Source organism: Pleurodeles waltl, chromosome 9, assembly GCF_031143425.1.
Source record: "Pleurodeles waltl isolate 20211129_DDA chromosome 9, aPleWal1.hap1.20221129, whole genome shotgun sequence".
NCBI classification, from domain to species: Eukaryota; Metazoa; Chordata; class Amphibia; order Caudata; family Salamandridae; genus Pleurodeles; species Pleurodeles waltl.
Window position 1 is genome coordinate 582,119,061 of NC_090448.1, and position 13,655 is coordinate 582,132,715.

Sequence of the window (13,655 nt, forward strand, 5' to 3'; positions counted from 1 at the left end):
GATACATCTACTTTTATATCCCTGGATGGATCAGTCCCATTGTGGTGGCGGCCTCCTGGTGGGAGACGAGACACAAAGCCCTCTGGGGGATGGGGCCCCAGCCAAAGTGCATCAGAAAGCAGCACCTTTTTCAAAGTTTTGTGGAGATTCGTCAAACAGGGCCAACATCATTAGCAGCACAAAAAACGCTTTCCCTATGAACAGCTGACCTAACTATAACTACCCAATGGAGACAACCACAGGATAATAAATATACCTGACCTTTTGTAGTTATTCTACAACTTAAATGTTCTGTATCCTAGGATTCTCACTGACAGTCGTAAGCGTAGGTATAGTCCTAAACTGCATGCTGGGACCCTGTTACCTTACCTCTTCCAGGGTCCATGCATGCAGTCTGGGATTATTCTAGACTCGCAACTATCTGTGAGAATCCTAGAATGCAAAAAATGTAAGCTGCAGTAAAAGCACAAAAGACATGTCCGAGACATCTCAAAAGGCTTGTTGGCTGTGAAACACTTCCAAGGCACATTCCAAGAGATGCAGACATCTAAAAGGAGGTCTTGTGGATGTCCACGTGCACCCTCCTCACAACCAGGTAACATAAAAAGGAGACAAGAATCGTATCCATATGCTGTTTTATTGGGCCGTAGTGCAGAATTTCAGGACAACCATTAGAACCTCAAACGTCTTGAAGGAGAGACATAAACTGAACATGTTTTCTAGTACATCACCACCTCCAATCCAGAACTCCCATATTGCAGGTAGGCTTTCAGAGATATGAGGATGGGCTAAAACTTCAACAAATGTATGTCCAGAGGCCACTATTACCTGTTTCCTAAGACAGTGAGGGAAGGTTCTCTGAAATATGCCATGCTCATGTATTCTCAAGAGTAATTGGTGATTGCAACCTGCAGATGGAAGCAGCACAAAGGGCATCCTTCAGAAATGTGGGTGAATGTCCCTACCATCATAATGTCAGAACTAGGGATGGCCAGAATGGATGAGCTTGGATTGGTCACCAAACAGGTGGTCTCAATGTTCTGCAAAATGAATTTGCTGGTAGAGTATGTAGAACCATCATGGGGTACCAGTCTTATGTAGTATGCCCCTAGTCCCAAAACACCACCTAGAACCACTAAGTTGTCATGGACTTGTTGGTCAAGACGGAATCCACTGCTGCTACCCTCTCAACAGAAGGAAAGGCTTTTGAAGGCTCAAGATCAAAATAACCTTTAAGCACAGAATCCTCTAGGTGATACCAAACATGTTGTGGGTTACTTTATTAAGGAAGCATGGCTAAATAGCTTCTAGGTATCCGGGTTGGATTGGGATTAGCTTACTCTATTGACAGTGGTTGTATGAGACAACAGTATAGGCAATGTGGCGGGCAAGAGTCTGGAGAACAGGTGAGGACTGATTTACATTGCTAAGGACTAAGATGTGGCAGAGCTGTTCTCCCCTTCTGCTTACAAGAAAATACTGGCAGTAAAATCCCTTATTCCTATATGTGGAGCTAGAGCTGTACAATTGCTCCTAAAAAGAGGAACATCTATCTAAAGAATTTCTAAGAGTGCCCACTGGAGCTAAGTTGGACTGGGTGTCAGTGGTCAAGAAAACTGTACAGGGTAGCCGTTATTCAACTTTGAGAGGATACATACCACAGTGGTTAAAAGTCCTGCGGTAGAGGTAAACCAAAAGTCTCTTCTCCCCACTAGAAACTGCCTCTTAAGATGGTGCAGAGGAATGCAGACGATTTGAGCCAAAGTTATAGGGTACTTGTTCTTCACTCTGAAATGCCACATGTTTTAATGTCTATTTGCAGAAAAGGCTGTGGTTCTAGATGGGCTCTCTGTGCGAAAGGAATTCATGGCATTCCAAGAGTGACTGGCTTTTAAAGGGCTTGGTTGCACAACTTAGACTGCACTCCATTATTTCACATTAGTCATTACAGTGTTATACTAATTACATGGACCCTGCCTGTTGAGAGGCTGAACAAGTTTTTAATCCTTAAGGGGTGATAAATTACTTTTTTACTGGGCCTCTGGCTTCAGGTTGGGATGCTGTCACACTGCTGCCCCACACGCCCTGGTCAAAGTTCAAGGTCCTAGTGGCAGTACCCTGGAACTTGAGCTGCTTTTATTCTGCAGCGTATTTGCCCTGGCTGAGCACGGGCTTCTGTTCTTCCTATCCACAGTCCAAATTAAGGAGGTTAGCAGTGGCGAAGTCCATAGATAATCATAATGATGACAGCATTCTCCTATCTCAGTAAAAGACCATTAGACTGGTAATTTGTTTAGTGTATGACTTCAGACATTAAACATTCTTGTCCATATAAAAACTGATGGCTTCACCCTTAAGAGAAACTGATATTGGTGCCTCGGTTTGAGTTTCGAAATTATGGTGCATTAAGCCTTGACTGACCTTGAGTGTCTGATACTTGCCCATGGAGTTTGTGATGGCAGGCTCAAAGAAAACACTCTTCAAAATCTATGAGCTTGCTTGAGAACATGTGTCTCAATAACTAAGATAGCCTTAGGTGGCAGAGATTCTCTCATTCACCAGTGGATACTTCATCATCTCAATAGACCTCGCTTCTTCAGGCAGGTCAGTGTGGTAGCACCTGGTGAGATGCAGGTCCTCATGGTCACTTGAGTGTCTTGGTTGTATGTTTGGTTCACTCAAACAAGCTCTCACCAGAAAGCAGCCTAGGAGATGGGTCCACAAGCAAGCATCCATCCCAGATGGCTCAGCAGGACCATCTAGAAACAACCCCCGAATCTGGCGTGACAAAGGGATCTTGCTGGATTAAGATGTTGGGCACCAAGAGAAAGAAGTCTTATGACTACATATTTACCCCTTTCCTAGAGTAAATTGTGTTACCTGCACAAAGCTTGTGAGGCTGACCTCCGCATGAATGATTTCCTTGAAGGGGGTAGCCTCACTATTTTTCTGGGAGGAGATTCTGAACACCACCATTAATTGGAAAGAAGGGCACCAGCAGAGTGTGCATACACATAAGGAAGTGGGTGTACTACCTGTGATACATGAACCACAAAGAAGACAAAATGCTCATAGAATCAATAGAGGCAGCTTCCAGTTTGGCCACTATGTGGCATGATACCCACAAAGCTGAGAAAAAAGACAAAACCAGGGCATAAGAATACCGAAAACATAGCAAAGAAAACCAGATACCAAAATACAGGAAATACTGACAAAAATAAACATAAAATGCAGTGAGAAGAAAAACATCTGCAAGGCAAAGATAGACCAAACTCATTTCAGAAATTGTACAGGCTCAAGTATGAGAAAACATAAAATAAACAAATGAAGAAAAATCCTTTCTGAGTACGTTCTCCTGACTCAATGCAAACTTTAAGTCATTCATATACATGGACAGGGTTAATACATAATCCACATTGTAGAGAAACAAAATGAAAGGACCAACTCCAAAAACACCCTTAAAAACTTCTACACTTCTAGCATATTGGTGTAGCTTACTCTCCATGAATGTGACGAGTGAACACCACATGCTAGTAACGTATTAGTGATTTATATGGCAAAGCACATGTTCTACTTCCATCTCATCCCAAAAATGATCTGGTTTACAATATTCATCTGTCATTAGGCAAGTAATTTTAAATCACTCCTTATCAGGAACCAGAAAATGAACCTGTTAAAACCTTTCCAGATTTGGGTGTTCATTAATTAAACAGCGTTTTGAAACAATGGAGGAAACCATTTTAAGCACAAATGAACTGTACCTTCACAACTTCCTGACTTAGGACACCTCCAACAACTGCACATACCGGAGCCATTTCAGAGAAGCAGTAGCTAAAAAACAAAATAATAATTTGATGAATCTAAATATTATACTTCAGGCACATATATATATATATCTCATAACAAATACTGTATGACTGTTGTGCATGGTATGACTTTGACCAATTTTGCGAGAGAGTCATACTGAAACACATTCTGACTGTTTTGTGCAATTCTTCATTACTAGAGTTACTCCTTGTTTGCCACCAACATTTTTGCAGGCAGTCTCATCCAGAGCTCTTGTGGTGAGCAATTTGAGACTGTGCTACCTAAGGGAGGCCTAAACAATAAAACTGTAATATGTGGGAGAAGGTTTTACTTTATTAGTCTCTACCTCACTTATATAAGGTAAAAAAAAAAAAATAGGAAGGGGTATCTGTTTTCTTTTGTTTTAAAACATTCCTCACTAATAAACTTATGGTCAACATGTTTATGCCCTAAATGCAATAGTCCCACGGTCTTGGGGCATTCTTCAGGACCAGAGGGACATTAAGTCCTGGAAACCTCTTATTGTCCGCTGTGTGTGGGGTTATTTAGTGGTAATAATTAGATCAACCTGCAAGCTAGGGAAGAAAATAAGTTATTTACCTGTAACTATAGCTCTCCATTTTAGACGTGGAGGTGGTGGTCCTTTGGATGGGACATTTGGTGGTTTGATGAGGAATTCAAGGGTATGTCCCCGGGCAATGGCCTCAGAACCCATTTGCCCATCGTTATACCCAACCATTGATGTAGGAAGTGAGAAATATGACCCCCCAAGATAATCTAAGTGAGTGAACGGGTCGCCAGTACCTGTGCAAGGTCCCTGTTTCCTTGGAGTGGCTTGGCCTCTAGTGGGCTGTTTCTCTTTTGCTGGCTGTTTGTAAGCTGCTGAAGGCGGGTGTCTGTACTGCTGCCCAACTGTGAATGATATTGCCCTTGATAAGGCTGATATTGCTGCCTACAGGGTTGAAATCCTCCTCGACAGAAAAAGCACTCCTGCTCCTGGCTCCTCAAAAGGGCTGTCTCCTCATTTACAATGTTCCCAAGAATCTAGCAGTATCCTTATCGGTCTTGACGGCTTGAACAGAGTCATCGATGTGGCTTGATCAACAATTATTCGCCATTGTAGGGCATGCCTAAAATTTTGCTCTGTACTTCTGGTCTAAGGTATGTTGCTTTCAACCAGGCTTGTCTTCAAAGGACAGCTCCACCAGCTAACTGCTGAAATCCTGTTGAGGAGATATCGATGGCACGGTCTATTATCTCAGCAGAAGCTTGTTCTCCCTTCTGAAGAATCTTTCTGGCTTCTTCCTTAGATTAATTTGGCAGAAGAATTATAAATTGGAACATATCTTACCAAATTTGCCTGTCAAATCTTCCTAGTATTTCTAGGGAATTAGCTGCCTGCACTGTGAATAATGCCATACTTGAAAACGGCTTCCCAATGGAGTGAAGGTGGCACTCGTCTCTATTCGTTTGTGTAGTGACAGGTGAGAAAGGGTTTTTTGAGCACCTTTGAGCTGCTTGACTGATAACAGAGTTTGGCCTGGGATCATCCACTAGGCATGCTGAGGCGTAATCTGGAGCTTTATATTTTTTGCCCAGTCTGGGTATGATTTATACACAAGTCGGAAATGTACTGTAAAGCACCCACCAATTGTAATATGGGGCAGCTGAAGAATGTATAATTACCTACATTAGGAATGTATAGTGGAGAAAGAGGTACATTCCATCATGAGTAGTGTAGTAGTACGCTAATAAATGTGTGTAATTAAACCATATAGAGTTTAAGCTTAATTAATTCTTGGATCAGACCCTCCCCAGTTATATTTCCATTACCATGTAATCCATTTGTCAGTACTAAAGCAGAGTCTTCGATTAAACAACATTTGTCTGTATACAATTTGAAAATCTATCCTTTATATGGAAGGTTCTGTCATGTTTTGATCATTGCCTACAAAATTCTATGTCCCAGTTATTGTCCAATGGAAATCACTGGCACTATAATCTATTTCTGAGAACTGGCTAATTTGGTTGGCAATTTGGCACATTTGACACTTCATTTAGGCTCTAAAATTCTGGTACTTACTTTTCTGATTGTCATGCTTAGCTATTTCAAATTACACAGGCAAGTCAACAATAGACAACACTTTGCTGCAGTTTGCGTGTTACTCTGTTCTACCACTGTCATGAATCTAAACTTAAGTGTTTTGAATGCACAGTGTGTCAGTACAAATGCTTCAGGGCATATTACCAGGGTGGAGACAGCACAAATTATGTTGTGGTTTGGTGCCCCAGATGGAGTCAACAAACTACGTGGCCACAAAAAGGTCTACCTTTCTTCGAGGTTAATAGCGGTTTTATTAGGTTATGATATTGAGAGAATGAGCTGATATCTGTTGATTGTTTGATTTAATACAGCAATGAAAGTTGACACAGAAATTATTCCTGTTTGGGGAGCATCAGTGTGAGTTTTCAGTTCAGCAAAAAAAGTTTTTTTAAACACAGAAATACATCTGAAAAGGGTAGAACTCATGCTCTAGAATATTCACTACAGAATGCAGAAAAAAATATAAGAGGAATCATCTGTACTCATGATCAGTGGAATATGGCGGCCTTCGGGTGCCTTAACTGCTTCACTTAGATGGACAATACGTTCATGGAACTGTACTACCTCCAAAGTGAAGAGGATGTGAACAACTTATTCAAGGCACAGTGGCAGAAAAGGTTTCTGGTGCATGCACCAAAAGCATTTTCTTTTAAGAAAAGAAGGTTGGGACCTAAAGAAAGGGTCTCTTATCCAGCTTTCTCACAATTCTCCTGATAAAAACTGTATGTAACTTGTGTGGATGGGCCTATCACCAAAAACAGGAATGAATGATCGCACAGGGTCCCTAGTTTGATCGGTTTAAGTCACGGGCGCCAGGTTGAGCCACACAAGTGGGAGAACTGTAGAAATGCTTGGTGCTTGGAAGCTCCAGCCTTGCTTCTAAAATTTGTTTTTTTAAAAAGAAAATGCTTCTGGTGATTGTACCAGAAGCATGTTCTTCTGCTGTGCCTTGGACAAGACATTCACATAGGCATTTCGGTAGGTTTTTTATGGATCTCTGAAGATTTTGGAACTTCCCATCGTAAAAATGTGAGGAAAATGCATGTGTTAAGTCACAGAGAGTTCTGTAGGGCATGCTAGGTAAGATAATGGTTGTGGTATCAACACACATTACAGTACTCTAGACTTTTCTTGTCTATTTTTCAGAAATGCCTAGGTTTGGTAGGCTTCTCTGGCTGGCAGCCGACCCTGGGCCCAAATACTGCAACTATCGACATCGCAAAAATGGGTCCATTTGCACAGCAAAAATATATAGTTGTGTTGCCCTTTGGGGTCTGTGGTTTCTGGGTGATAGGACCAACCAACCACACAAGTGATGTACCATTTGTGCAAAGAAAGAACGCATTGTTCAGACATTCTACTGAGGAACTGCACTGCTCTAGAAATACTCCCAGCTGGAGTCTTCCTCTACAATAAATGTGCTTATTCTCAATTTCTTGTAGATGGAGAATGTTACTTACCCTGTAAGTATCTGTTCGTGCCATGAGGGGTGAAGATTCACATGGTGTGCATATTACTGCCATCTAGTGTTGGGTTTTGATGCAACAAAGTTTTTTTTCTTTGAAGAAGTCTTTTCGAGTCACAAGGCAGTGTGGCTTCACCTCTTGTTAGTAAAGGACATTTCTTCATTGTTAGAGTGCCTTCCCGCACAGCAGGTGAGGATGAGATGGAGAGCAAGAGAGAAAGAGAGATAGAGAAGGACAGAGATATGACTACGGGAAGGTTGTTTGGAGGTAAAATTTGACAGCATTGACTGTAAACTCCATGTCATATAGAAGGCTGATGGAGCCCTGGGTGTGTGTGCAGCACTGTGTCAAGTGGCGCTCTGTATAAGCCAGTCATCTAGCTAGGGGAAGACATGGATGATCTTTATCCACAGGTGTGTGGTTCCCAATGGGAGGCATTTAGTAAACACTTGTGGTGTGGTATTGACCCCAAAGGGCTGGACCATGAACTGATAGTATTTGCCAGTTACCACAAACATGAGATGGCAGCAATGTCCAGGATGGATCAGGATGTGGAAGCATTAACATTTGAGGTCAAGAGTGGCCATTAAGTCAACTCACTGTAACAGTGGAACGAGATCCTGAAGGGTGGCCATTTGGGACTGTTTGGAGAGGATGTATTAGTTGAGGGGACATGTGGTCCGGGATAGGTCAGGAGGACCGGTCATTCTTGGAACTGAGGAAGTAGAAGGAATACACCTCTTTAGGTGATATGGCATAGGCTCAATCGCAACTTTGAGAAGGAATGCTTTGACCTCGTCCCCAAAGTAGGCATTGGTGTTTTTAGAAGGGGATGTGCCTGCAGGGTGGTATGTTGGGAGGCGTGGAAGTGAGCTACAGACAGTATCCTTTCTGGATGATGTCCAATACCCACTGGTGCAAGGTGCTATCGTGCCATGTGAGGAAGAACCTCTGGAGTCTACCCTCAGCAGGTGTTGTGTGGTCAGAGGGTAGAGAAGAGTGGCAAGTCAATGCTTGTCTGCGACAGCTCCTTTGAGAAAGCTGCTTTTGCCTCTACCCTTGGTGCTGTTATTGGGGTAGACCCCTGTGAAGTAGCTTCTAGAAAATGTTTGGTGGACCTTCTGTCACTGGTCAGATGTGGAGGCGTTGGGGGAAGAGGGTCTTGGAGCCGTCACTATAAAGGTGATCAGCAGCAGGATCCACGTGGGGCGGGTGTTTGTAGGGCATACATGGCTTTTACTGTCTCTGTGGCCTTTTTATTCTTTTCCCACATCCTATCAACCTATGGCCCAAAGTGATGCTCCCCATTAAAGAATGGGGTGAGATGTTGCACATCTGGCCTGAAGCCGGAGATACAAAACCAAATGTGTCTGCAGAGAAGCATGCTGGAGAGGATGCTCAGGGACGCAGTGTCAGCAGTATCGAGGGTAATGCGAATAGTGGTATTCGAAATGAGCTTGCCTTCTGAGACTATGTCATGCCCTCTCTTAAGAAGCTCCTCTGGGAGATGTTCGAGGAGCTCCTCCATCTCGTCTTAGATGCCCATTCATACCTGAAAAGCATGCTGGTGGAGTTGGCAACGTGGCAATGATTGGCCACTTGCGCTGCGACGTGCTTGCCTGTGTCAATACACTTGCCTTTTTTGTCCTGCAGTGGGGCATCACCAGTATCCTGTGGATTGGTCTCTTTGTGGGCGTTATTCACCACTAGGGAATCGGGAAGGAGTTGACCCCTACTGTAGAGAGGGTCAGATGGGGAAGCCTTTTATTTCTTGCAACTCGGGTGATTACCCATTTCTTTTTACCGGCTCCTTGAAAATGTCAGGGGCTGGTTTGAGTATGCCCTTCCAGATGGGTTAAGCATGCAAGGAACGGTGGGCTGGTGAGGGAATTTCATAGAGGAAGTCCTCTTCAATAGGTTCGCGGTTCATGTCCACTTTGTGTTAAGAGACAACACTATCTAGGACCTTGTGGTAAGAGGTGGTGCTGTTTGGAGGGTTGGGGTAGAGGTCAGGCTCTGTGTCTTCTGGAGAATCCATGTGAAGAATACCAAGAGTCTTCCTGAATGGGTATGTCATTCGAGTCCTAGCCATCATGTCTCTCAAACTCAAGAGTGTGGAAACCCCTGTAGTGAGTACGCAAGTGGGAAGAGATGCTGAGACTAGGAGCCTTGGAGGTGTGGTGGAGGGGACAGGCAGTTGAGACTCAGGAAGAGGACTAATGGCCTTGTTGCATCTCTTCCTCTGCTTGGCCGGTACTGGTGGTGGGGGAGATGGGGGTGTTTCCGAAGGCATCCTCAAAGTTCAGTTGTCACTTGGAAGGCTGAGTGGCAGGCACCGGTTGCTGCATGGCGATCCAGCCTGTGCAGGGGTGGATGATAATTTGCTGCTGGCAGGCGTCAAGTTCATCCTGCAGTTTCTATGGAACAAGGGTGATTGACCCGACAGCTGACTTCTCTGCCAGAGCAGATTTGGGCACCACTGCTGATTCCGGTCTCAACAACGACAGCTTGGGATCCGACAGTCAGGACAGCGTCTAGCCATGAGCAGTCAGTGTGGAAAGGGTTTGCTCCAATATCTTCTTTGACGAAGAGCTGACGCCTGCATGTAGTTTCAAGTGGTCAGTCGGTGCAGACTATGGACTGAAGGCACTGGTGGCCAAGAAACCTGTCTCTGTGGGTCGAGAACAGCTGTACACCCCTTACGGAGGATCAGCTCAAGGTGGAAGTGGTGTCAAGGGGGAATGGGAGAGTGGGGAGTGTACTATAAACCAGAAGAGCAGACGTTCGTTCTTTGATCTCAAGGCCAGAGCCAGAACTGGCAATGAGCAAGTGGGTGTCAAAAAGGTCTGGAGTGTCGTCTTCAGTCCTGTGCGATATTTCAAGTTGAAGGGCCCGGTGGTATCGAAGAGTCTTCATTAACTGAAGGGAGCGTCAGACTTCGCAGGACACCTCACTGTGCTTGGGCAAGAGGCAATGATTGCAGACTTGGTGTAAGTGGGGTCAAGGTTATTTCGCACAATGCCTGGGCAGTAATGAAAGGGTGTCCATTCCATCACAGACGGCGCACAGTGAGAGTGGGCAAGGAAACAGGGGGAAAGCCCAAAGGGCGAGACCTCACCAGGGTTGAGGTTGGCGTTGCCCCAATATGGAGAGAAAATGTGCTCGCAGACAATACTGACAGAGAGGAACTGCGGAAACCGAAAGGAACAACTGTGTCTGTCAGAAGCAGACGGTGGAAGGAAAACAATCTATCAATGAAGCTGGTTCCCATGCGCATTACTATCAAGAAATGGAGTGCCACAGACCTGTGACTGGAGAAGTCTTTGAAAGAAAAAACAAATCACACCTTGCACACGTCTGGACCCAACACTAAATGGTAGGAATATGCAGAGCATTTGCTTAACATTACAAATTCTAAACGTATACGTTGAATTTATAATTTACGCATTCACTTTATTTCCCCTATACAAACCAAACGTATACTACACAAACTTTAAAAATTCTAAAGTTATAGTTACAACTTTCCTTCACAATTTATCCACCATCTTAAAATTTTTATAAGAGCACACCTCCATAACTCGCTTACTTTACCATGCACTGAGTTGTGACAATTGATTTAATTTAATATGTTATCAGGAATGCTATAATTTCACATGCTATAAGTGATGAAGTATGCAAGGGTATAACCAAAGCATGTAAAATGCGTGGATTATAGTTAAAGTAGTGTGGCGAGTGAGGTGACAAGACTGAGGTGCGAAACCTGCAGTCATTTAAAGGTGGTGTGTAAATTATAAATTGAAATTATAAATATAACTTTAATTTTTTTTCTCAAACTGCCTTTATTAGTTTCTAGGGCAGTGGTTCCAAACCTGTGATCTGGGGAACCATGGGGGTTCGCAAAGCCTCCTCAGGGGGTCCGCGATGCCTTAGAAAATTAAATAATATTAGCAGATTAGGTCCCCAGCTTTTAGTAATGACTCAGTGGGGGGGGGGGGTCCTCCGATTCCAATAATGATACAGTGGTGGTCCCCGGGTTCCAGTAATGATAAAGAGGGGGTCCACAGAAGTCAAAAGGTTGGGAACCACTGTACTAGGGGATAGAAAGTTAGGATTACAACCAGACATATCAGGAGGCCACATTCTGCCCGAAGTCCATACTGTTCCATTCATAGTGGTTACCTACATAGATTAGAACAATCATGATTTTTTCCATACAATGAAGTTATTTGGCTTATAACAAAGAACTACATAGAAGCCCAATATAACCCCTTCCCCCCAACATCCCTAGATGAGGAAAAACTTATAACTTGAAACCTTGCATGTGCAGTGGCAAAATGTTCAACTAATACGTGGTAGGAAGGAGCAGATACTGTGCATTATCACCACTGTGAGGCTGGAGGATCTTGAATAGTTTGCTGTATGGAGTGAGAGGACTTAAGTCTGGAAGAGATAGAGTGCCCTCATGCATAAGGGGCAGTAGAATAGAGGAAGGCCCACAGACGAATACCACACTAGTGGTTCCTTATGTTGACAAAGCCCTTATGGAAGTCCATGGGTTTATATGTCATGCGTTCCGTGGTGAGGCTCTGCCAAAGGAGGGTGTGCCATTGGGACATGGAGGAGGCTGTAGGTTTCTTCCAAGCTGCTGCCAGAGCCATCTTAGCTGTGCTTAGACAAAGCCATATAATGCCAACCGTTTGATGTTTAAGGGAGGGGTCACATAGCCCCAAAAGGGTAAACCCTGACGTTTGAGGCCTGGGATATCCCAGGATGTCTTTCTTCTGAGCTAAAATTCCATTCCAACATGGCCTTACTGAGGGGCATTCCCATCATATGTGACCGAAATCACCCAAGAGTCAACAACCCCTCCAAAATCTATCAGAGGTTCCAGGATATATTTTATGTAGTTTGGTGGGATGTAAATACCAATCAACGTATTTTGTAAGGGGCTTCTCTAATGCCCATAGATCGGTTAAACCTCAGGATGTCACTCCACAGTTTCTGCCATTGCTCTAAAGTAATGGCCATCCCTAGGATCTGGTCTCAGAGGTTTTTATGTTGAGGAACAGGGGCGTCTACCGAGGAGCTCAGGAGAAAATAGGGAAACAAGATCCAGTCCCCTAGCTATGTACAAATTTCTCTATAGGGAGCAAGTCTCTTGTGGCGGCTTTCCGAACCTCATGTTGCATTACCCAGTGTTTTAATTGAGTGTAATGATACAGTTCAGTAGATGGTAGCTTGAAATCACAGCAGTAGTTGTCGAATGTGAGGATGTCCCTCAGGCATAGTGAGATAGCTCCCTAGGTTCATTTCTTAAGATCTTGCTATTGTTAACACAGAAGTGGGGGTTAGTTATCTTTCTACAGTCTTCTACCTGTGGAGTGATTTTGATACCGAGGTATGTGATCAAACTCCTCGCCCAACTAAAAGCTGTAGAGGAAGCCAGTCGCTCCATCTCCCCATCGGAACGGTCAGACTGAGCATAAAAGATTTAGGAAGATTGATCCTGAATTCTGCCACTGGTCAAAAGCCCATAGTTCCATCTACAAAGCTGTGAGTGATGTTTGGGGGGAGGTTAGAGTCATGAGGACGTCGCCTGCAAAAAGTGAAAGTTTATAATGGACAGACGCAAAAAATATTCCCTGAATAAGGGGAGCGGCCCTTATCCTAGCTGCCAGGAGTTCGATGCTTAGGGCAAATAAAAGGAGGGAAGGGGCACCCCTCCTGTGCACCACGCTCCAAAGAAAAGTACTCAGAGATCTTCCCAATAATTAAGACTCTAGAGCAGAGTTGTGCATAGTTGGCTTGAATTAGTGTAATACATTTTCCCCAACATCGAACTAACGCAGTGTGGCAAAGAGAAAGGTCCAGTCCACCCGGTCAACAGCTTTCTCACCGTACAGTGCCAACAGCACTGCAGGAATCAGTTTCTTAGTCACTTTTTCCACTAGGTGGATCACCCATCGGAGATTGTGTGTGTGTGTATATATATATATATATATATATATATATATATATATATATATATATATATATATATATATATATATATTATATGTAGGTTGCTCTTTCATAAAGCGCGACTGATCTAAGTATATCAGATCCGGCATGATGTCCTCCAATCGATTAGCTAGGATTTTAGTGTACAGTTTTGCATCTGCATTTTGCAGTACAATCGGCCGGTAGGATGGACACTTACTCGGATCTTTCCCAGGTTGTGGGATTACTGTAAGAAGGGCTTCCCCGGTAGAAGGGGTCACAGCTCATGAATCAGAAAG

At 43.8% G+C, this 13,655-nt stretch overlaps 1 protein-coding gene across 1 annotated transcript in view; it reads right to left on the minus strand.

Moving 5' to 3' along the window:
• The window catches only part of SAE1 (SUMO1 activating enzyme subunit 1), a 405,755-nt gene that overhangs the window by 43,769 nt on the left and 348,331 nt on the right, over positions 1-13,655 (minus strand). Inside the window, exon 8 of the mRNA XM_069207582.1 lies at positions 3,762-3,831. Coding sequence (XP_069063683.1) covers positions 3,762-3,831 — 70 coding nt within the window. The remainder of the gene's footprint in view (positions 1-3,761; positions 3,832-13,655) is intronic.